This window comes from Scleropages formosus, chromosome 1 (assembly GCF_900964775.1).
Source record: "Scleropages formosus chromosome 1, fSclFor1.1, whole genome shotgun sequence".
NCBI classification, from domain to species: domain Eukaryota; kingdom Metazoa; phylum Chordata; class Actinopteri; order Osteoglossiformes; family Osteoglossidae; genus Scleropages; species Scleropages formosus.
In genome coordinates this window covers 31,717,634-31,742,755 of record NC_041806.1, presented here as the reverse complement: position 1 = coordinate 31,742,755, position 25,122 = coordinate 31,717,634, and the positions used below count along the sequence as shown (strand labels likewise).

General features: G+C 44.6%; 1 protein-coding gene across 3 annotated transcripts in view; it reads left to right on the top strand.

Annotated features, from left to right (window-relative positions):
- Window positions 1-12,229: 12,229 nt before the first annotated feature.
- The window catches only part of gphnb (gephyrin b), a 78,629-nt gene continuing 65,736 nt past the window's right edge, over window positions 12,230-25,122 (top strand). For 2 of the 3 annotated variants that reach the window (XM_018735250.2, XM_018735249.2), the window contains exon 1: window positions 12,230-12,337. In XM_018735250.2, the coding sequence (XP_018590766.1) occupies window positions 12,274-12,337 (64 nt within the window). In that variant the 5' untranslated portion in view covers window positions 12,230-12,273. The remainder of the gene's footprint in view (window positions 12,338-25,122) is intronic. The other variant, XM_018735251.1, reaches the window with a different exon arrangement.

The following is a 25,122-nucleotide window of genomic DNA, read 5'->3' as shown; positions in this document are numbered from 1 at the left end:
GGTGCTACATGTGGGAGGTCAAGGTCAAGGGGTTAGTGCCAGGCTTGGTTTACCTCTCACTTGTGCGGTCATGACTTTTATAAGCAATGAATCAGCAGTGATGAAGGGAATATAGGTTTTCCAGAAGCAAGATGGTTCATGTGATGCTTTTGAGTGCCAAGGTTTATGTAGCTACATTTGTAGGACAATTATTGCATCTGTTGTCGTCCTTTGTTCTTGATTGTGCTGTTCTTGTCTAGTTGCTTTGCTCATCATGATCCAAGCACATAGTCTGCTTCGACCTCGGTTAGTGATTCTGTTTTTTCCTTTCTGCTTCACTTCTCTTCAGCTGTCTGACACTGGGGATGGGAAGTGGGGAGGGGGCAGTCTTGTTCTTGTGAAGAAGCTCCAGGAGTGAATTCTTTGTGGGAGGATGTCAGCTCCAATCAGGCCATCCTTCTGACCTTGTCTCTGTCCCTCTGATCTGAGAGCCCACCCTGGACTGAGGTTTCTGTCACATTGGGCCAGTGGTTCCCAAATCTCTTTTTGCTGACCGTCAGCCAGTCGTTCCACATATTTGTTCTGCTCACCTGACTGAGCTAATCCAGTAACAGTGAAACACATACGTAGCTGAGTCAGGTGTGCTGGTCATGAGATTTGAGAGCCACTGAATCAGGTCTCATCTCTGAGCTATGTAGAGGTGTGGGGTTATTCACCATGGGCGAGTAATGGTGTGGAAGACTGGAGAACACAAGAATGGAGTATCAGCAGGGCTTCATGAGAGTCAACCCTTTGAGCAACATTCCAACCATCTGTTCCACAGTCCCTCTGAAATGTAAAATGTGTTTTCTCTGTGAACAAAATTTACACCATCTCCATTTAGTTTCTGCTCTTTTTTGAAATCACAACTTGGCATGAGCCGTGTCCCAAGAATGTCCTTATGAGGAATTCAGCAGAAAAAAAAAATCAACTGCAAAGCCCAGGAGACCAGTCACAAGCCCATCAGGCAACTGACTCCAACCAAAAACAAAACGTGTCAACAAATGAACAGTTTCCTCTCTGAGATTATTTGTTCATTTATTATGTACTCCCGTGTTGTCCGTGTGGATTTTGCAGGTCTTCAGTGACGGCGGTTTTTAAATGCTATGCTTCCGACATATTAACTAAAGCAGAGATTGCCTCAGATTTAAAAAGATGTGTGGATGGAGGGCAGGGGATTCTGGGAGTAGGGAGACGGCAGTGAAAAATGAAGCAAACGTCTGAACATGCAGACATAATCGTGCTTCCAGTGGGGGCGATGGGTGGGAAAGAGACCCCTGGGGCCTGAAAAGGAGACAGTCACGGGAAAACAGTCACACCGGTGCTCTGGGCACTCCAAGCCAGGTGTTTTAATTGGGCTGTGCAAAAACCGGGGAAGTAAATAATCCCCACGAAAGGGTTCGAGGCTTTGGGGGAATGCAAGTTCAGAGTGGTTGTGCTCCGTAAGCAGAAAATCGGCACGACGTACTCCCCCACGTTTAGTGCCAATTAAAAGTCTGAAATAATGACCTGCAGAAGCATTGTGCCCTGGGCTGTTTGTGCTGACAGGCTGATTTTCAAATGCCAGCCTGTTAATTACAAAGACAGGAAGTGAAACATCGTGTTTATGTGACTCCGATTAGCTCAACACTGGATTTTGGGTCCAGCAGCAGAAAGACCACAGCTTGCTTTTCTTTTTCGTGCTGAGATGGGTCATTTGTACAACTTGCAATAAAGCGTGTGACGTAGCATGTGATCCAGCATGAGGTATAGCACGGCCACTGTGACACATGAAATGTTAGCAGAGGGCATGGAGGAGCTTTTCTCATTGATGCCATCAATGTACTTCCTCCCAGGAAATGGTTCTTTAAGTTTTCTTTTGTATTTTGTCATATTTTCAGCGCCTGGGTGGTGCGAGAGGACGTGGGTTCGATCCCCACTTGGTATGTGCGGAGTCTGTGTGGGTTTACTCTGGGCGCTCTGGTTTCCTCCCACAGTCCAAAGACATGCTGTTCAGGTTCCCCCATAGTGTGTGAGTGACACAGAGAGAGTGTGTTCCACTGATATATGGATGAGTGACCCCTTGTAAGTAGTGAATCTAGCAGTGTAAATCACCTTGGTGAATAAGGTGTGTGGGCTGGTAACACTACATAGAGTTCATTGGAAGTCGCTTTGGAGAAAAGCGTCTGCTAAATCAATAAATGTACATGTGATGTAAATGCATTAAAAGACTGCTCCATTCTAAATGCAGTGGGGTTGGCCGACACCAGCAGAGTAAATAGACATTTACTGCATCTGGTGCTGATAGAAAACAGAGTAAACTTAGTACTAAGCGACAGATCCAAATACAGTCCAAAAACCTCACTTCAGTGCAAAAACCTCACTATTTCCATTTGCCCAGACAATCATTTTCTGTTTCTGGTATTTAAAAGTAGTCAAATAACAACTGAAAAATTTGTTAAGATATAAAAGATGTGTAATTTTAATGTAGAACACATGAAAACTGGACTTTAGCACATTAATGACAACCCATGTAAGATTGCACACAAAAAGAGGAAAATACTGAGCTATCATGTTATTGCATGAGCTGCTTAATTTTTCTTCACATTTTTCCTCAGATTTGCCTAGAAACAACAGGTCTCGTGTTTGATATCATTATGATTTCTGGAGTTATTTTTTAAAACCTAACCCAAAGTTACAGTTGAAGTATGCGTGTTTCAAGGACTACTGTAAGGGTGGCTATTAAAGATGAAGTATTTCCTCCAGCCAGTGATTTTCAATGCTCAACACAACATTTCCATCCTGTTTCAGATCTCAAACCCTAAAACCATAAATTGCATACACGAGAAAACTGAAAATTTACCCTTTTGCAAAAGCTATTCACTGTTGAGAGCTATACATCATGCTATACGTCATGTTATGCATCATAGTCAAGCCATGATGGCATCTTTGGGAGGTTCACCTTCTGTGCATTGTTGCGAATCACATAGCATTTTTCTCATCATCTTTCCCAAACGCTAAGAGATCAGAATAGTTATAGACTTTCTAAACAATCAGGTTCCCATGAAAGCACAAATTTATGAGAAATAAATATTCTGAAATGTACGTTCTTCTCTATATATCAAACTACTCTTAAGGTATTTAAGGCTGCACAGTGGCGCAGCAGGAAGTAATGGTATTTGTAATGGGCTCCTGAGTTTGAATTATATTTAGTCTATGGCAAATTTGCATGTTCTCCCTGTTTTCGTGCAGGTTTCCTCCCACAGTACAAAGATATGTTTCAAGCTAACTGACGACCCTTAGTATGTGACTGCTCTGCGATGGAGTAGCGTCCCATTCAGGGCGCACACTGCCTCAAGCCCCATGAATCTGGGCAGGTCTCCAGACCACCATAACCCTGCAGTGGGCAAGCAGATATTGATAATGAACAAGTGAATAACTGTATTTTGAAAACACTTCTTTTAGTGTTGGGAGAAAGGAGCTGTTTCTGCTGCAGAAACTTAAATGATACTGATTGGTTAACTTTATCTACAGGCATTTTAAAGTAACCCATCTGATACTGCACTAAGTTCTTCCAATCCACGTAAAACTTCAATGGAAAATAGTGATGATTTTCTATTATTATTCTTAAAATATTCATTATGAGGAAGCTCTTTGTAAATGACACTGCGTGTGAAAAAATATTGAAACGACAAATTCCCTGCCCAGTAAATCACTTGATAAAACAGCGACAGCGTTCAGCATCTTAACCTTCGCTAAAATAATGCCGATTCGTAACAAACAAATGAGAAAAGGAGTCATGTTTTACAAACGCGGGAGCTGATATGCATTTTAACTTTGTATGGAGGCCCCGGTTTGTTGGGAACAAACACGTTATCCTGCTTCTTTGTTGTCTGCCTTACAATTTCATAACCTACGAGCCACTGAAGCTCTTATATGGGATTTTGCAGTTTCAGAACTGCAGACCCCTGCACAGTTTCCAGTAATTAGTAAGGGGTTCCATTCGTGAATGACCTTCTGGATGATACCCCTCCCTCTCACCCCCCGTACTCCTCTGGAGTCTGTCTCTGTGCTTATGTAAGTAGCTACACCTCCTACTATGTCCCCTGCACACCCTTGAAGTGTTACATAAGTCTCCTTTTTCCAAACCAAAACAGAGTCGATTTTCTCATCTTAAAACTCGAAGTTGCACAGAGAGGATCATCCAGCAGCAGAGCTGAACTTCCTAACCAGGACCTCACATATGGACAATTGCGGTTCCACCCGCCCACCCCCAGCTTGACCTGTGACCGACAGAAACGGAGAGACACACACACACACACACACACACACGTGCTCTGACGTGCAGTCTGAACGCCCTCGCCGTCACACACACGCAAACAACTCGTGCACAGAAGCACACGCGCGTGCACCTTGGTGATGAAGCAGCGTCGGGTAACGTTAACATCAGCGGAAACATACCTACCCTACAGAATACAAAGTGATCTAAAATGAAACGAAACAAAAAACGGACATTGTGGTGCTCTGGGGTTTCTTTTCCAAAAGAGGCCTTATAGCTTTAAAAAGGATGAATAGAATTCCTGTTAATCTGTCTCATGCACCAGGACTCTCACTGTATTAACATGCCTTCTATTATATTTCAAATATATGATGAATAGGCTTTGTTCCATTATCAGGTGGCTCGATGCATAGACTTTTAGTAATGGTATGAAATAATAATTAAAGTTCTACGCTAGCGTATATGCTTACGTTCCAAGTGGCATTAATTTCAGCTGTCTTTTCCAATCAGTTCACTGGGAATAATGGAGAAGGGCGCAAAGTGCACTACAGCCTATGCCAAAAGGTCTGCAGTCCACAGTGAAGCAGATGGGTGGAGTAACACATTTCCAAGCAAGAACTACTTCGCTGAAAAGTAAGCAGTCTAATTGTGTTCCCATCAAAAGAAATGTCTTATACCAGGAGGAAGCCGCAAAGCAGAGAAACTTTGAGAAGAAAGTGCATGTGCAGTACCAATAAGTGTGAAGGGCTGGGAAAGACAAAGAGACATAAAGCAAGTTGTGAAATGAGGATTCGAATAAACATCTTGACGATCTGTTAATATCAATAAACGCTTGTCCAAAGCAGGGTCTCAGTGATCCAGAAAACAATACAAAAAGTGCATTACACCAACAGAAGAAGAGACCTGGATGCAGACATGTACCTCTCGAGTACAGTCAATTCGTCACATACCACAGTATGAACCAGTGTACATTACATGAGCAGCCGCATATACACATATACACACGTTTATCGAACACTTTATAAATTGTTGTAGGGTTTGATGTCACAATAGAAGTGAGTCCGAAAGAAGCGAGTTTCAAGACCCTTGCTGAATACTGAGAGAGATTCAGCAATTCTGAGTGAGAGAAGGAGGTCACTCCACCAAGTCAGAGCCGAAAATTTTTGTCCTTTGGACCACCAAGCAGGCAGATGTGGAGGAGAATAGCAGTCTGGCTGGAGTGTAGTGAGTGATCAGATCTTTTTTTTTTTTTTTCCCCCCCCAGAACCGCTTGTCCCATACAGGGTCACAGGGAACCGGAGCCTACCCAGTAACACAGGGCGTAAGGCCAGAGGGGGAGGGGACACACCCAGGACGGGACACCAGTCCGTCGCAAGGCACCCCAAGCGGGACTTGAACCCCAGACCCACCGGATAGCAGGACTGTGGTCCAACCCACTGCGCCACCGCACCCCTCGTGATCAGATCTGTTGAGGGTTTTGTTGGCCATAACTAGAGTCTTTGGTATGATCCGGGCAGCTATAGGAAGGCAGCGAAGAGAGACGAGGAGGACGGATACATGGGAACGCTTTGGTAGGTCAAACACTACTCATGCAGCAGCATTCTGTATCGGTTGAAGAAGTTTGATGGCAGAGGCTGGAAGGTCAGACAGGAAAGAGTTGCAGTAGTGCAGGTGAACTATCACTATGGTTTGGGCCAGGAGTTGTGTAAAGTTTGTCCTGAGTTAAGGGCAGATACTGCGGATTTTATGCAAGATGTATGTGCCTGGCTGTGGCTTTGATATGTAGAGAAAAAGACAGACTTGAGTCAATCATTACTCCCAGGCTCTAAGCCGATGAGGTAGGCAAAAAGAGTGAGTTATCCAGTTTGATAGAAAGTTCTTGACAAGAGGACGTATCAGCTGAGTTGTAGGTGGTCATCAGACATCCAGGCAGAGATGTCCGAGAAGCAGGTGGCGATGTGCAAGAAAATGTCTGTAGCTTCAGGGGACAAAGAAAAGAAGAGTTGGGTATTATTGGTGTAGCAGCGGTAGGAGAATCCATGCGAGGCGATGACAGGGCCAAGGAAAGAGAAGTAGTTGGAGAAGAGTTGGGGGACCAGTACTGAGCCCTGTGGGACAACAGTTGAGAGAAGCTGAAGGGATGATCAGTAGCCTCGCCAAAACACTTGGCAAGATCTACCTGATAGGTAGGATCAATCCATTTCACTGCAGTTGCTGTGAGGCCAAGTTGTCCAAGAAAGGAGAATAGAAATCAGTGGTTTACAGTGTTGAATTGTGCAGAAAGGTCAAAGAGAACAAGGACAGTATTCAGTGTAGAGTTACCAGAGCGCCTGGAGGAAACCCATATAAACACAAGAGAAAATATGCAAACTCTTCACAGACTGAACTAGTTTGAAACCTACAACTAAACCCTCCACCTAAGAGCTGTGAGGCATTACATTCTGCACCACCATGCTGGCCCAGCTACCCTTAACCATATCTCCCAAAACTGCCAACAGCATGATGAAAGATCAGCCACTAGTGTATAAGGGAGTGACCCTCAGTCATAGTACTTGTGGGCACACATCCAGTGAGAAATGATTCCAACTGTGATTCCAGCTGATTTAATTAGCTCTTTCTTTGAATAACTGAAAGTTACCGACAAACTGGGATTGATAGGTACTAATCTAAGGAGCTGAGCACACCTGAGATCGCTATATAAAAATAAATTAAATTGATAACACTCTTCTATACACCAGAGTAACACACTCTCTCTCACAGATAGCAATTTCAGAGTCATCAGTTCATTTGAAATACATGCCTTTGGACTGTGGGAAGAAACCAGAGCACCCTCAGGAAACCCATGCAAACACAGGGAGAACATGCAAACTCCACACAGGCTGAGTAGGCGTCACATCCATGTCCTCTCATATCGCCCAGGTGCTATGAGACAACAGCGCTACTCACTCACTCCCATGCATCTCGAACCCACAACAGGGACAAGTCAATGGATGCACTGCCATCCACCATTCTCATACAACCAAGAACAGCCAATTAGTTTGCGATCAGGACAAAGACATAGCAAGGAGCCAACCTACCTCTGTACCTCAGCGAGGCACAGCGTGGCTTTCTGAATATTAAGGAAGAAATCTTTAATGATGTTGATCCCAACAATAGGACCTCACCACTGAATATTTACTCAAGTTCTCAATACTTAATGATTTGGAGGAGAAGAAGCAGTGCAGTTAAATTATAATACTAATACTCTCAGTGAAATGCCACCAGAGAGAAGAATCTGTTTTCCTGTTCATTAGAAAATGCATTCCAATTTTTTTCAATTTCAGAGATGGAGGTCAGTGTAAAACATGTAGGTTTGGAAATAGCACTATAATAACCTGAACATAGGGGAATGCAGTGGCGCACCAGGTTTAGCCGGGTCCTGCTCTCTTGTGGGTCTGAGGTTCGAGTCCTCCTTGGGGTGCCTTGTGACAGACTGGCATCCCATCCTGGGTGTGTCCCCTCCCCTCCAGGCTTGCGCCCTATGTTGCCGCTTTAGGCTCCAGTTTCCTCCAGGACAACTGGCTTCAGATTGTGTGTGTAGCCTGAATATAGTACCATAATGAAATGGATAAAACTCTTATAAACCAAATGGGAAAAGTGCTATAACAGTCATATATGGCACTGCAACAGCCTGAACATTGTGCTCTAACATTTCACTGAATGTCCTAAGCGTTTGTCTTGCTCTTCTTGGAATCTTATTGTATCCGATTTTTTTTTTTTTCTGTGCATCCAGGGGGTCTGAATAAGATCTGCTCTTTTGATGATTGTTTACGCCTTCATGTGACAGTCGATGGGATGAGATTAATCGCGGGCCGGAAAGAGAACTGAGGGAGAGAGGTACTGTAATTGGAGAGAGCATTGAGAAAGGGAGAGCGAGAAGGTTATGTTTGCATGTGTGTGTGTGTGTGTGGGTGGGGTGGACTTCCCTGGCCACATCTGGCTGAAAGTCACCGCTTTTCTGCTGCTGCTGTTACGTAACGTAGGCAACGGGTGCAATGTGCTTCCTCCAAGTGGTCTCTCCCAAATCCCATCCTGCTCAGCACCTCCTGCGCCTCGCAGCCTCTGGGGTTTCCTGGGTTTGTGCTAGAATTTACTCAAGTGTTAAACACTCATTCCCAAGGCCGAAAGTCAGTCAAGGCACACTCTTTGTTAAAAGAGGCGCAGATGTGACGGAATGTGCATGCGCTGTTCCCTCCTCTTGACGTGCATGTGAGATGCCCATAGTGCACGTGCCCCCCAGGAGATGCCCCTTTCTCCCGACATACACACACGAGCTCATTTCTGCTCTAGTCCTCATCCTTCTTTGTTTCAATTCTCCCCCATTATCTTCACATTCTTATCAGCGGCATGGGATTTCCTTCTGTCCGGGACACTCTGCCAGGTTTCTACCCATAATGCCCATTTATTACATCCTCCAACTTACTTCTCAGTGCAGCTCCAGTATTTTCAGAAAGAAGCTCTGATTGGAGGAATGTTGTGCAAATAGCTTGTAAATTAAAAAAAATACTGCTTGTGTCACATGAAGGCACACTATGAAAAGTCTTACAAGTAATAATAATAATTTGCATTTATTCATTTAGCAGACGCTTTTCTCCAAAGCGATGTACATCTCACAGAAAATACAATGTGTGCATTATATCAGCAGAAAGAATGAGATTCAGACTCGTGATTCTAAAGCACGTTAGATTGTTTCTTTTCACCATATGAACCATTGCACATCACACAAGTAGCTGCATAAAGGTTTATCCGAGTATCAACAATTCCCAATCACATTCCTAATAAAATGTATTTATTTATTTATTTTGAAAACATTTACATTACACAAGTAGCTGCGTGAAGGTGTATCCGCTGTTCAACAATTATGATCTCAAAGTTATAGAGCATGAACATTTGCACATTATATTAATTTAAGAGACCATGGGAGAAATGAGTCTGAAAGAGGTGAGTTTTAAGACTCTTTTTAAAAGTAGCTAGAGATTCAGCAGCTCTGAGTGAGAGGGGGAGGTCATTTCATAACATCAGAGCCAGAACTGAAAACGTTTGTGCTTTTGGACCTTTTGTGCGTGATAATATAAACATAAATCGATAATAAATAATATATAAATAATAATATATAATATAAAATTTAGCCAGTGTGAAAACAGTGATACTGATTCAATACGTTTTTATTACTTCCAGAACATGGATAAAATTTGCTCAGTCAAGCCTGCAACTTTAATAACAACAAAAGTGATGTCTCGAGATTGCAGTGAAAAATGTCCTGTTAATTGAACTGCCTAGACACAACTCACACACACACACACATTTTCAGAACTGCTTGTCCCATACAGGGTCACGGGGAACCGGAGCCTACCCGGTAACACAGGGCGTAAGGCCGGAGGGGGAGGGAACACACCCAGGACGGGACGCCAGTCCGTCACAAAGCACCCCAAGCGGGATTCGAACCCCAGACCCACCGAAGAGTAGGACCGTGGTCCAACCCACTGCGCCACCGCACCCCCTCTAGACACCACTATCTACAACATTCTCACGGTGTGTCCACAAACCACCTCTGAATGGTCCTTGGTTTGCTGTTGATCCAGTTATGTGGAGCTACCTGCTTATGTAGTGAGCAAGATACCCAGCCATTACTGAAACACACACACACCGTCTGAAACCCCTTGTCCCATACAGGGTCGCGGGGAGCCAGAGCCTAACCTGGCAACACAGGGCGTAAGGTTGGAGGGGCAGGGGATGCACCTAGGACGGGACGCCAATCCATCGCAAAGCACCCCAAGCGCGACTCAAACCCTAGAACGATCGGAGAGCAGGACCTGGTCCAACCCACTGTGCCACCGCACCCCTCCGTTACTGCAACATCCATTTACTAAATAAAATGTTAAATTAAGCCAAGTCAAATGAAGTAAAATTAGACCATCCTGTTTCATTTTCAGCAACCACCATCAGGAGACCCTGTTTTCCTGTTGCTACTAACTTCTCATAATAATTTGGCTTTCACGTGATGTTGCACACCTGACAGATAAGGTTGAGAGTGACCACAATGAGTTTATTTGAGACAAGATTCTTTTTACTATACCAGGGATACCAGAGATTCTTCACACTGTGTAAGAAGTCAAAAAGATTAAAACAAGAACAGGAACAGGGTGTACTTCACGCACTATGCTTCCACGATAGGTTCCAGATTGCTGCAGCCTATCACAACTGAGGACATGAAACCAAGGAGAGATTCGAAGGGGTGAAGCAATCCTCATGTTCGGGGGCAGGTGAAGGTCTAAACTTGAGGGGCGAACGTCGTACCAGGGGTGATCCAAACATATGGTCGAAGGGATGAGGTGAAGGTCATCGCTGTGGGAGACAGGATTCAGGGATGTGGAGACGGGCAGGGGATTGAAGAAGGGAGACACAGGGAGCAGGTCAGGAGACGCAAGGTAAAGGTTCAGAAGCACAAAGGGGACAGTTGTCTCAATGAGATTCCGCAACCGGGGAGCGGTAGAGTGGTGCTCTTTATACCCCTTTGCATTGATTATGACCAAGCGTTTGTGGTTGAAGACTGGACGTGGGTGTGACACAACTCTGCATTGAACAAGCAGTTATTGATAAGGAACTGACGGATGGACAGACTGACGAACACACGGATGGATGGATTTCCAATTTCCTCTCAACCCTTCCATCACATAAACTAAAGACAAGAGCCCTTCGCGTTGACGCCCATAATAATTCCATCGTTAGGTGTTAATACCACAGGTGAAACTAACGGAGGAGGCTGCATGTCTGCCAGTGTTCAAGCGCCTAAAGTGTCCCACCAATATTTCTGCAGAACTTTTTTGAGTACACCTGCTAATATTTGGATTCCCCATATAGTTTACATTTACATTTATTTACTTAGCAGACGGTTTTCTTCAAAGCGACTTCCAACGAACTCTATGTAGTATTATCAGCCCACGCACAAGTTATTCACCGCGGTGACTTACACTGCTAGATACACTACTTACGATGGGTCACTCATCCATACATCAGTGAAACACACTCTCTGTGTCACTCACACACTATGGGGAACCTGAACAGCATGTCTTTGGACTGTGGAAGGAAACCAGAGCACCCGGAGGAAACCCACACAGACACAGGGAGAACACGCAAACAAATCTAGTAAGAGATATTGTTTCACTAGCGTTCAGCCACATCAAGTTTCACAACTTCAGTGGGCGTTGTACTCATGTACATCTGTTTATGAATAATATATGTTCACAGGATCCCGACAGCAGCAACTGGAGGGTTTTTTTTTTTTTCTGGGCTCAGAATCAACAAGAGGCACCGAGGAGCTCCACGGGAGCACGCGATCCAAAAATAGAAGCGAGGTGGTTTTGCCTCAGGATTTTAGTTCTCTTTTTCAAAGCTTCTCCAAACTTCTCTTCCCGAAACTTTACATCTCACTTTATATATATAATAAAGTTTATATTTATATGATATTTACATGATATATTTAAATGAATATGATACGTAAATTTCTGAGTCAAGTATCCGTTGCCAAGCAAGGGGAATCTACGTTTTTGAATACTACTAGCCTAGGTGAGTGCTCACTGAATTGAATAAAATAAAACTTCTTATAAATCAATAGCACATGAAAATCTGCGTGCATTAGAAAAACCCTAAAACCTTTAATGTTTCCTGGAAGTTCTCGCTGGAAATGAGTAGTGGTCCTCATAAGAAGCAATCTGGCACACACGCTCTTACTACCGTGGCAAGCAGCCAGTTCTTTGATGTGTTTTCTTTAAACGGCCCCCGTACAAACTGCTACATCCAATCGGCCGCGAATGCACTTATGAGCTCGGTGATCGACGTCTCTGGCCTTTCTCTCATCCTCTCCCTCCCCCCCTTTCTCCCCCCTTCGTCAGAGTTCGACGCGCTCGGCGCTCGGCTCTGCCCAGGGCTCTCAGTGCGGGGCGACAACGCTGGCGAACATGGCGTCGGAAGGGATGATTTTAACAAACCACGACCACCAAATACGAGTCGGAGTTCTCACAGGTAAGATGGAAAGCTGTCTAGATTTCAGCATGTTTTGTCGCTGCGGTGGGTGTGCGTTGACATACGGTGACTGTCGCCAGCGTGATCCTTTCCGACGCCATGCAATTTCGTGCGGGGATATTTTTTGCGTGACTGACTGACTGCTCTTTCCCTGTCTCCTGCCTCTCCACCTTGGGCAGCCCAGCGGTTTTGCAGGTAGTACTCGCTGAGGCTCTCATTTTCCTGGACATTACTTATTCCACATTAATTAAATACATACAACATGATGCACCGGTACTTGCATGATGATGATCATGGAGGCGCGGTTAAATCCTAGTCTACACGCGGATCATTTTGGTGTCAATCAGGCAGTTTTATTATATGAGTGATGAATTATTCATGCGCCGTATCTGCTCGCCAGCCCCGAAAAATTGGATGAAGGTTTCTCTCCTGCGTGCCGATTTCGTGTTGGAATGCTGGAGTCTTGCAGGAACACGCGTTGTGCTCCCACGTACGTAGCTGCGTGTGTGTTCGGCGGGGTGATGAATGGGGTGGGAGGGAAGGAGGGAAGGAGGGAGGGAGGGAGCGCGGCGCTGCGCTGCGCGGCGCCGATCGGAGCAGCTCTGGGTGTCACTTGCTCAAACGCGCGGCACGGTACCCGCTGCTCCTTAAAACAGCGGCGCCGCGTCGCACTGCTTTTTTAAGCCATCCTTTCACACCCCCTGGTCCTTAAACATCGGCATCCTCTCTCTCTCTCTCTCTCTCTTTTTTCTGTGCGAAGGTTGAAGGCTCTTCAGCTTTTGTGATCAATCAAAGCCCGCGTTTCTCCAGTTTTGAGCTTAATGTATGTATCACCCACGCATTTGACATATGTATATGTGTGTAATAAAGAGGTGAGGCTTAAAGGTGGACAGATAGTGACTCGTGTCGTCTGGCGGAATAATAAAAAAGGGTTGATAGTAAAAAAAAAAAAAAAAAAAAAAATAGCTGCTCTTATGTATCTCTACGTGCTTAGAAGAGTTTTTTTTTTTCTTCTCCAAAACGACGTCATTAATGGCAGTGTTTTTAGTGTCTCGGAGCGGAAATCCCGAAAGGAATCCGTTGCCGCGGACTTGCAGACGAAGCGGGGAAACCCCGCTCTCCCTGAGCGCGAGCCGAGCGCTGTCCACCCCGTGTGGTGCTGAAACTGAGCGGCGCGCGGAAAAGCCAAGCGCGTGCGAGACGCGGCGGGGGGGAGTGGGGAGAGAAGAGAAAAGACAGGGGCTTTGGCATGATGTGGAGCTCAAGGGTTCCCCAAATGCGATGTGAGCGTTTACGTGATGTGTGACGCGCGCATGTGTGCGTTATTAATCACGCGACCGCCCCCCCCCCCACTCTCCTCGACAAACATCACCTGACAAAGTGTAACAGAAAAATTCCCGCGTGCGATTAGTGACAGCGGGCTGTGTAGACAGTGGGTGAATGCTCACATTTCACAGTTTGAAGCATGTAAAGATGGTGCGTTAGCCCTAAACCGTAGCGGGACGACTGGTCGCGTGGTGGTTAGAGCTGCTGCCTTCGGATGCAAAGGTTGCAGGTTCAATCCTCGTCTCTGGCTGCACTACCCATGAGCATGGTACTTGCCCTACGTCGCTCCAGTAAAATTACCCAGCTACACGAATCTGTAAATTCTAACCTCGATATTGTAAGTTCTTTGGGACTGTTGGTAGCCTTTGGATCCAAAGGTTGCAGGTTTGATCCCCACTTCCAGCTGTAGTACCCTTGAGTGATGTGCTTACCCTAAATTGCTCCAGTAAAGTTACGCAGCTGTTTAAATGGGAAAATAATTGTAACCTTAACATTGTAAGTTGCTTTGGAGAAAAGCATCAGCTAAATATATGTAATGCATACTGAGCTAAACATGCATCACAGCTAAATGATTATCTTAGATAAACTCTCTCATGTTCCGCTTACTGTCTCTACTGAATTCTACCCTTCCATTAAAGGGGGAAGTGCCGCGAGATGGGAAAAGCCATGCATTTTATATGCTTTGAGCAGCCTTGCTTATGTAGAAAGCATATGTAGATGCAGATGAGGACCAGCTGCTCTTTTGTGAATTGCGAGTACAGTGCTGTAATTTCTAGTAATTCTAGTAACAATGTATTTAACATATTAAGCTGCACGAGTTAGTTAGCGGAAGTTGCTAGCCTCACAGTTAGAGCTTTTATTTTTGGATCTGAAGTTTGGAAGTTCAAATCCAGCCTCCATCTGTAGTCCTCTTGACCAAGGTGCTTACTCTGAATTGCTGTATAAATGGTCAAAAATTTGGAAGTAGCTTAAAGTAAGTCACTTTGGAGAAAGCGTCAGGTAAATGTAACGTAAATGTGCCGACATCTAGTCTGGATGCGGGTGGCCCCTTGCCCTCTTTTTGATTCTCCAGACTGGCTGTTGAGTTTTAAGCATGAGGACTAATGCCCAAACTGGCTCAGTCAAGAAGTGAGTGACACAAGTGCAGTTTGCACGTAAGTTACTCTTACTCTACTCCTATTTTACAACTCAGTAGCTTCCATAATAGTTGGAATGTGATGTTCCTGATTGATTATTGACAGGACCTTTCCTTTTCAGTGGTCACTTAGAGCAGTGGGCTACAATCTTGGGACGTGATAACCAGATAGACCTCAGAGGGTTGTTGTTTCGGGGATTTTGTGTTCAATGAAGCTGTGGACATCAGGCCTTTACATGATAACAAAAAACATGGCTGGAAATGAATCAACTGTGTTTTGTCTTACCCTGATCTTCCTGGTTTTTGCCCTACCTTTCAGCAACAGAAGACAAGTTTTTAGTTGCTAAGAATGAAATGCAATGATTGAATGCAACACTGTGCAGACCATGCCCTGTGGAAAGTGATGCCCTAGTCCAGATGTTACTCTGGAGGAGAATGATGGTTTTGCTATGTAATTATTTCCAAAATGTAGTGCTACAGCAGGTGTAGTAGGGGTTAGTGCTGTCACCTTGTAATCTCGATGTCCCCAGTTTGAATCCTGTTCCTGCTGTAGAACCCATGATCAAGGTACGTAACCGAAATCGATACAGCAAGAATACCCTGCTCTGTGAATGGATACATACTTACTACTATTACTGCTACTCTACAGTTTTATGGTGCATTTTTCCAGGAGAATCTAGGTTTGACTGTTCTACCTCCAGGTGCCGCAGCGTTTGGAGGTGTTGTCGGAGCAGAGATTTTATGACCGGATGCCCTTCCTCACGATTTACCCAGACTTGGGACTAGTACTGATGAATGGGTACATAATTGTATGTTATCTATCTGATATAAGCTGACTTGGACAAAAGCATTCGGGAGTTAAAGATTAATAATTAAATGCATTGACCTTTCTAGTGTTGGATAATTTTCTGATCGTGAAATCGTATGAAACTGCACTGCGTCTTATATAGTTGGTCAGTAGAAGTGGTGTTCCCAGTTAACGTGCATGCCGCGGTCAAGCATGCGGTCTTCTGAAGGGAACACAGTCAATTTCACCTGTTATTGAACTGCCAGTGAAAATGTTTGGTAGGAAATCTTTCGTCTGCAGCAGACGACCCTGATGTTTTTTTTTTTCTTTTTTCCTTCCCTTGTTCTTTTTCTTCAGCGGTAACAAGTCAGGGAAGCTTAGGCTGTCAAGATTGTGTGGGCGGACCTCCAAAGTTATATGTATTTCAAACAAACATGAATCAACATGAGTACGGGAACCCAGGCTAATTTTAGATGGGTCTTTCAAACAATGAAATGGGGACCAAAAAAAAAAGACTTCTTATTTTTCATTTTTAACCCTAATTGTTTATGAAATTTCCTTTGGATCGATAGAGTTTTTATCTGTCTGTCTTTGTTTATCTCTCTCGCTTTCTTCTAAGTTCCATCGGGGTGCGATGCTCTCGAACGTGAGGGATACAAGGAGCATGCCAGGTGGAGGGCGGAAGAGTCAGGTTCGGAGGGTTTCCCTCCTCCTGGCCCAGCTCGGTTGCCGAGAATATCGGAGGGATTTTCGGCACCTCGTCGCACGCAGCTGGACATTTAAAAAAAAAAAAAAAAAAAAAATGTATATCCCCCCCCCCACACAAATATTTTGTGAGAAGAAATGAACTTGGGGTAAAAAATGAAAACGTCTCAGAACCTTTCTTCCCCCTCTCTGAGAATCCCATTCAAAGGCGCTGACATCAAAGCCGGCTGCCTGACAAGGGCCGTCTCACTGCTTTTAAAGTGCTGATCAGACCGGGGAGGCTTGCTGCCTTCTGATTTTCCCTTCCTCTGCAGAACAGCCTCTGCAGTTGAAAGAACAAATTGAAGTCAGCTACCTGCCCATCTCTCTCACTCTCTATCTTCCTCTCTCTTTTAAACATTCATCGGGTTGGTAAGCTTAAACCCAGGAAACGGCACTTGGGGATGGGTATGCAATTTGATGTCTGCGGTCACCTTGGGTCTGGATTCCGTTCTGTGGGCACTTTGAATGTCCTATATTGTTGTTAAATCCCCCCCAGTGGATGGGATTTCTTCTCGATTCATCTCGTGCCCTTGTCTGGACATGTGAGCGTGCTGGAACGCAGTCCCTTCCTGCTGAGGGGATTTTACTGTGGTAATATGGGGAAGCTGTTTGTTCTCACCAGTGAGACAGCAGGTTCTCATGTCGACCATTTGATCTGTCTCTATGACAACCGGCACATATCCTTCACCCCAAAACACCTTGAGTCCAGCTAACCCGTAGACGTCTCCAAACCCAACCTACCTATCTCGAATACATACGTGAATACGCCGTCATTCCATACCATCTCACATCTGGTCTGCCTGCAAAGCCCTTCAAATCCATTTTTTCATGCCAGAATATATATGGTTGTGGCTTATTTCCTCGGGTCTTTATGTAAAATTGCAGTGATCTTGAAGTGACCTCAAGAATGCTTGTTTTCCAGGCTTGTACCCCTTGTTGTTGTACATCTTAGATAAAATCTGGGCTGAAACCCCACTTACGAAGCGTTTGAGCCTCCTTAGGCAAAACGGATCCCCAGGACCATTTTAACAGCAAAACATTATGACCGCTCTTGATCAGTCCGCCTCATATAGATATTTTATTTGTTTTCGTTCATTTGGTGCTAAAGAGCAGCGAAGGAAGTCGGTTAGGTACATAGAGAGAGGGTTGTTTGGGGCCCTGTGGAGGGGGTGGAAACGCTCTTAAGCCCTTGATCGTGACACCTCATCTCCAGGGGTGTGCGCCCGCAAAGAATCCAGAGGTGCGGGGACTCGTATGACGGGCAGGCTTATTTCATCCCTCCCTGGATTGTAGTGAACTCGCTCCATAGTGGGGAACACACATAATTCAATTGCCAGCTCGTGCTGCCAGATTCAAAGGAATTAGGAGGGCTTTGTCACTGAACAGGCGTGCCTCACTGCCAAGGCAATCTTCTTGATAAGTCGTCCGCTGCTTATATCGTGAGGTGATGAAACATAGCTTTAAGGCCTTGGGGGCACATGAATCAGCACGCATGCAGACTTGCATACGGGCAGGAAGGTCCGGCACTATTAGCTGAATCCCTGCCCTTTGGTACCGACGTACTTCAGCACACAAACACGGATTCCGCGAAGGGAAGATGGTCCCTCGTTTCGGCCAATTGTCATACCTCAGGAACAGGCAGATACTTGTTCCTGCTCGATGGGATGCGAAGGCGGACGTCGCATACCTTCCCCTCGCTCCGAAGCGTTCCTCCATGATGTTTAAACATAGTACGCTGATTAAATTGTTGCTGCCGTGGGTTCCTTTTACTCTAGAAACTGTAACTGGAAAGACGTTTCTCTCGTCTCGGTTTTTCGACGATGTCGGTTTGGGATTTGGTCCGCAACGATTAAATGCAGGCCAACGCGGCCCACTTTTGCTGCAGTGTGTAATGCCCAGTGAGCAAATAGGGATTTTCTGCTCATTTTTGAGGGGGGAAGAACTGCATGTTAAACTGGCCACCTCTCTGCAGCTGACAAACTCTCCTCCGACTCCCTAGTTGGAAGGAGGTGGAGCTTCCTGCCATCATTGGCCAGACGAACGAGGTATGGATCCAGCTTGATGGGGGGGAGGGGGCAGACGCACAGAGAGCACTCCAGGACCCCTTTTACTCACACAGTACGCTGTCTCAACCGCCATGCTCCGCCTGCTTATTTTTAGACCGCAAGAGCGGCTTCTTGGCGCGAGCCGGCTGCAAATGTACTTTCATCACCGAGGTTCTGACTGTAATAGGCGTGCAGACCTCCACGTGACTGTTTGCACCGAGCCCGCTTTTGCTTACCGGCCCTCTTTGCAGGGTGTCTGTCTTTGTCGTTCCCGTTATGTCTGATGTCATGCTGACCATTTGACCGTGACACATGGACAGGAGCTTGGCCACTGAAGCGATATCGAATAAAAAGGCAGCACTGTCGGAGTGGATGAAGATGATATGGAGAGATCCTTCAGAAGGGGACAGTGGACTTTCCAAGAGTTTGAGGCAGCAGGCTTATGAATGACTACAAATACCAATATTACATACCAAAACTGTGCGCCAACCAGCTCCATAAATAGATAATACCGGGTAAACATATTGTAATTATTTACAAAAATGTAGTAGTGTAGTTAACGTCGGGGGGGTGCGGTGGCGCAGTGGGTTTGACCGGGTCCTGCTCTCCAGTGGGTCTAGGGTTTGAGTCCCGCTTGGAGTGCCTTGTGATGGACTGGCGTCCTGTCCTGGGTGTGTCCTCTCCCCCTCCAGCCTTACACCCTGTGTTGCCAGGTTAGGCTCTGGCTTGCCGCGACCCCGCTTGGGACAAGCGGTTTCAGACAGTGTGTGTGTGGTTAACATAAAGTTATTTAAGATTACTAGTAGTTATCTAAATACAATATTAGTGCAACCTTTCTGTAGAAGTGTAAAACATTTAGTACATTTTGCCCCGTTTAACTGTTTTTTAGTATAAAATATTGTAGCAAGCATGGCTGTTGGCGTAGATGGGGGGAGTGACGCACAGATTACTTTCGCAACGCAGTGTTTGCTGTAACACCAAGCAACGTTAGGAGGATCCAGCTGCAGAAAATGAATGGAAATTTGCTCTTTGTCGTAAATGTGTATCCCCTCTTTCAGCTTTTCTGTACATAAACCGCAAAAGTCACTCCATCTATTCGCATTTCCCAGCAACCCCTGTGCAAACTGCAACTCCTTACAATGTAGTACACAGCCGTCCTCCTGTGGGATGCTCTACAGTAACATACAATGCTACAATATACATGTTTATATTTTTAATACCTAAAAATGCCTGCAGAAATTTTAGTAATTTTGTGCTCCGAGTCTTCATCTTATGAGCGTTAAAGTTAATTTTTGAAAGATCGGAGCATTTTTCTGCTTATTTTGAATCGTATTTTCCTTGCTTGTCTATTTTCAGAAATTTCTGTTTATTCTAGAGCGAGCACGACCTGCGTTTCAGCATCCAGCCATTACTGTACTTGGCAGCAAAACGCACCCAAACGGAGAGGGACCGGGTTAATTTAACTCACTTTCATGTTATTTACAACTTGTGCCTGGTGTTTACATTTATTCGTTTACCTGACACTTTTCTCCAAAGTGACTTACAGTGTTAAGGTGCTTATAATTTGTCCATTTGGGTAATTTTTTTTTCACTGGAGCAATTGAGGGTAAGTACCTTGCTCAAGGGTATTACAGTTCATGGTGAGACTCAAACCTGCAATCTTTGGGTCGAAAGGCAGCAGCACTAACCACTACGCTACCAGCTGTCCCCTTTTTCAGTGTCTGTGATCAATTACCAGACGAGGAATGTTGCACATGTTTCAAGGACAAATCAGTTGACAACCAGTACTGAACAGAGGATTGTGGGCACAGTGTATTTTTGTTTTCAGTCAGTTTAATTCAGATCTACTTTTAATGTATTTGCTGAAAGGTAACTTTTTAAAAGTAGAAGTCTTCCAGCATTCTTCTCATTTACAGTATATTTATTATAGGTATATTTTAGATGGATCAGTCAACAGTTGCCATTTAATAAGAGGTAGAGGAGATTGAATATATTTCATTTTCGGTAATTTTGATCAAGATTTAATTGCAATTTGTTTGAAGTTTATGAAAGACAATAAAATAGACCATTCAGGGTTTACCTTACCCTGTGCATTATGCTTCCAGAATAGGCCGTAGTTCTCAACTCTGCGTTGGGTGAGCTGTTGATGAAAATAGAATAAAGCTGTCATACAGATAAGTTTTTAACCATTATATCGTTGTCAGAGTGTTTTTAGTGGTGAAAGTGACCCTGCATTTATAAAAAAAAAAAAAAACTTGACTTACAAACTTGAGGAATCAGTGTAGGTAATGTAGATTTTTCTTAATAAGACATATCATTTATTCTTAATTGAATTATGCACTTCAGATATACGTTGTGATAGGACCTTTCTTTTGGCCTGTAATTTGTCCTTTCCTCCATATATAATCTGAAGCTCTGAAAAGTAGTACATGTTTAAGTCGAGTAACCTTGTTTTTTTCCTTTTTGGAGTACATACATGATCATGGAATAACAGTAGCAGATATTTTGCATCATCGTGGCTGTCCTGAAAATCAGAAGCAATGCGGTCAAGCAAAAAGATTTATTTGACAGTGCAGAAAAGAGGCTTACAGTATCTGACATTGTAGGATCATACACAGAAGCCAACTGGAGTCAGCATATTTGAAGAAATTAAATACAGTACAAGTAATTATTACGAGAGATGGTAAGCAAACATATTGTGGCGCACAGCACCATGGGGTTTGGATGGGGTAAAGAAGGACACGCAGGCAGTATTCATCTCAAACGTTTTGTTGAACATCGGCACAGAGAGAAATGATGCTCTTGGTCCGGGGACCCTGTCTCCTCCGGGACCAGCACCTGAAGCCCCCCTTCCCAGCCTGTTTAGAACCCCCAAGCTCTTTCTCTTGCCACACCCCATCATTTTGCCTATAAGTCCCCCCAGCGGTTGCACACCTACTTTACTCATTTTTCCCATAATGCAACTATTTACATTAAACACATTTCTCGCTAAAACACAGTAACGGGGGTCGTTGCAATGTATTTTGAAAAATTCCAATTATAGAAGAATGAGAACTCAATAAAAACTTTGTTTCCGTGTGGCCCCCGAGTGTTCTGATTCTTGTCATCTTGCACAAGCTTCAGAGCAGGCTTGAGTGCTGTGATGCGATGATGGGCACGTTCAGTGAAATGAAAATTACTGAAAAAATTCTATAAATACGATGAAAATTCTGGCTTTTCATAATTAGCAAGAGTGTACCGATGCTCCCAAAGAATATTGTGGGGGAGGGGTGTCATGTCATTTAATATGGTTGGCTCCTTGATGTTTGCTGTTGTTTTTCTAGCTGGGAAAGTGACGAAAGCCTTTAATAAGCTGAGCGCTTCCTTGTGAGATGCCTGTTAACAACACCACATTGGCCCTTGCATTAAACCTTTTGGCTTGAATGTCTTTTTTCTTTTTTTTTTTTCTGGCGAGTTCTGTGGATTGGGAGCTAGACATCATCCTGATTGCAAGGAAGAGACTGCAGCCAGGCAGCTGTAATCCATACATGGCCCCAAGCCATATGTAACCTCACTAAAAAATGTGCGGTATTGTATACAGGAGCATGCATTCAGGTGTGTGATATCTTATTTTAGAGGGCTCACCTTGTCACTATGTGTCTGGAAGTGTTCATGAAGGGGCATGTGAGTGTAAGCATTCCAAGACCATAGGCAGTGTGAGGTCCCACATTGACCAGGTGAGGATTATACTTTATACAAGGGCCTGCCTTCTGTTTTTATACTCCTTTATTTGCAATTCTGTTTCTTACTCTACTGGAAAAACATGCTGGAATTAAATTCATGTTAAAAGGTCAGTTATTTTAAACAAACCGATTTGTGCATTGGGTTAGGGTTTTGGAGGTATTGCGGTAAATGTGGATAACGTTTGTGAAAATATTTTGTCGTTCTAGGTGAGAAGCCTTGTAAGGTGACCCGAGGAGCTGCATGCTTTTTAAAATTGTATCTTTCATCTTTTGTTTTTGGAGTTTGTATGTTTGTTAGTTCCATGTAAAATCGGGGATGGGGGCTGTGTCTTTCATCTAGAGCTCATCAGAAATGTGTGCGAACCGTTCAGACCCTTTGATGTAATTCATGGTTGTATTCGAATTTCAGGTCATAATGAAGCCGTCAGGCCTACATTTATAACGGGGAAATAGAAACGAAAGCAAAGACGGGCGAGCACGCACAAGCTTACAGAAATAGTTATATTTTTATGTAAATGATGCTGATGAAGTCATCCTGCTAAAATGCATCTGCCCCATTACGTAAAATATAATAATTTTGGTCAGATTATGTGTGCTTATATGTTTCCTTTAGCTTCATACATCCCAGAAGGTTCTGAGCACTCAAGACCATAGCTTGATTCGTACACTAAGTTGAGAGCTTCTTATGTTTTTTCAATACTGGGAAAAGAGCAAGTGCATTTAAATATATTTATTTAACAAATGCTTTCTCCAAAGCGGCTTCCAACAAACTCTACGTAGTGTTATTTGCCCACACACCTTATTCTCTGTGGTGACTTACACTGCTAGATACACTACTTACAATGGGTCACTCATCCATACATCGGTGGAACACACTCTGTCACTCACACACTATGGTGAACCTGAACAGTATGTCTTTGGACTGTGGGAGGAAACCAGAGCACCCCAAGGAAACCCACACAGACACAGGGAGAACATGCAAACTCCACACACTCTCACACCACCCAGGCACTGTGAGACAGCGGCGCTGCTCACTGTCCCACCGCATTACACACAGGCTGAAACCTCTTGTCCCAAGCGGGGTCGCTGCGAGCCGGAGCCTGGCAACACAGGGCACAAGGGCGGAGACACACCCAGGACGGGATGCCAGTCCATCGCAAGGCACCCTAAGCAGGACTCGAACCCCAGACCCACCCGAGAGCGGCACTCAGTCAAGCCGCTGCACCACCTGCCCGTTACTTTTACATTTATTCAGTCAGCTAACCCTTTTCTCCAAAAGGACTTACAATGTTAAGCTACTTACAGTTATTTAACCATTTATGCAGCTGTATAACCAAATCAGTATAGGGTAAGTACCTTGGTCAAGGGTAGTACAGCAGTAGTTGAGATTTGAACCAGCAGCCTTTGGGTCTAAAGGCAGCAGCTCCAACCACTGCACTACCAGCTGTCAAACAGAAGTGTTCTTAAAGACACTGAGTTTTCTACTCATGCTGGCTGTCTGGAAATTATGGCCTCATTTTACACGTGTGCGGATTCCTGGCTGAACCGAGAGGGATTTCCACGCAAACCAGCTACAGCTTTCTACTTTCCAGTTAAGCCCAGGGACACTGGTTGTACAGTGCGTTTAGGATCAATCATTCTAAGCTCTGTTCAGCGACTGCCACCTTTTCAGCAATTACGCCTCAATTTAGTCACTTGCTCAGATGCGCACGCTACCACAAGCCTGTCAAGAGAGCAAGGCCATTGCTGGTGTGAGAATGCCGAGAACGAACGGCGCCTCACTCGGTCCGCGGGAAACCGAAACGGATCCAGGCTGCGCGCCTGGTTGGTGTCCTTTCCGTTTCCGAAAGAGGGGATTTCTTTCTCTAATGTCATTCATTTTAATTCGTTGACTTGCTTTTGAAAAGGACAAGCGGACAGCGGCTTGACAACGGTATTATTTTTCAGGTGTGTAATTACTGTGCTGACATCTTTATGCTTATAGGAACAGTCTGTAAACCTCAGCCCACAACTACATTTTTTTTATATCTGGTAATCCCTGGTGAACAATCTGAGTGGATTTAGATTTTAAGACCTGAAATATTTTGTGACTCTTCATCCACACGTACGTGTATAATACCACACGTTTTATTTTCTGTTTTTACTCCAAAAATCTTGCGGTATTTTAGTCTTTTAATGATAGCGTGTCTGTTTTTTTTTTTCGACGTAACTTTTGTTCGTGGCCTAATATCTGTAAGAACACACTGATGGAATGTAACGATGCACCGCGACTAGAGGCGATCCAAAACTGCACGTGAAATAATATGAGTTGCATGTCGAATTATGTAAAAAAAAAAATGAAAAGCCAAGTTTAATAACATCCTTTGAGCGTTGTAGAAAATTATAATTCTACCTGTAATTATCCAGATACCTTTTATTGCTTGACACAGCAATGTCACTTTATTACTGCATAATGGTTGGTGAAATGGAGATGGAAGCTCTTCAGTCTTCTTCAAGAGGAATGACAACGCTTGCCTTCTGAAGGCTGTGTCAGGACGGAGAAGAGCTTGGTGAAAGAGGCCTGTGACTTCTCTACCTGGCTGTAGCCTTTGACGGCGTTCTGCTCTCTCCCGTGTCCAAATAATTTCACTTTATCATTTTGCAGCATCTCCTTCATGCCTAGAAAATCCTCTTAGATTGCGTAATCTCTCCATGAATTGTTCATGTTTACCCTTTAGCCGGGCAAAACTACCCTCCCCCCAACCCCTGCCTGCCTCTTTACATTTCGGTAGCGATAGCGGTTAAGCTGCCGTCTTAATGTGTGCAAAAGGGAGCAGGGGATGCTGGGAAGTTGAAGATAACCACTACCCAAGAGACCCGCTCCCCTGCCCCTGCTTACCTCCTTCCAGTGGGGTCGGGGCATAGTTCTCCCAGAAGCGAAAAACTTGGGCGGCTGAAGGAGACAGCAGCCGGTTACAGCACTGGAAGAGCCGAGAGTGACTGTTACCACGTTCCGATGGAATCAATGCGGTGAAGACAGCCTT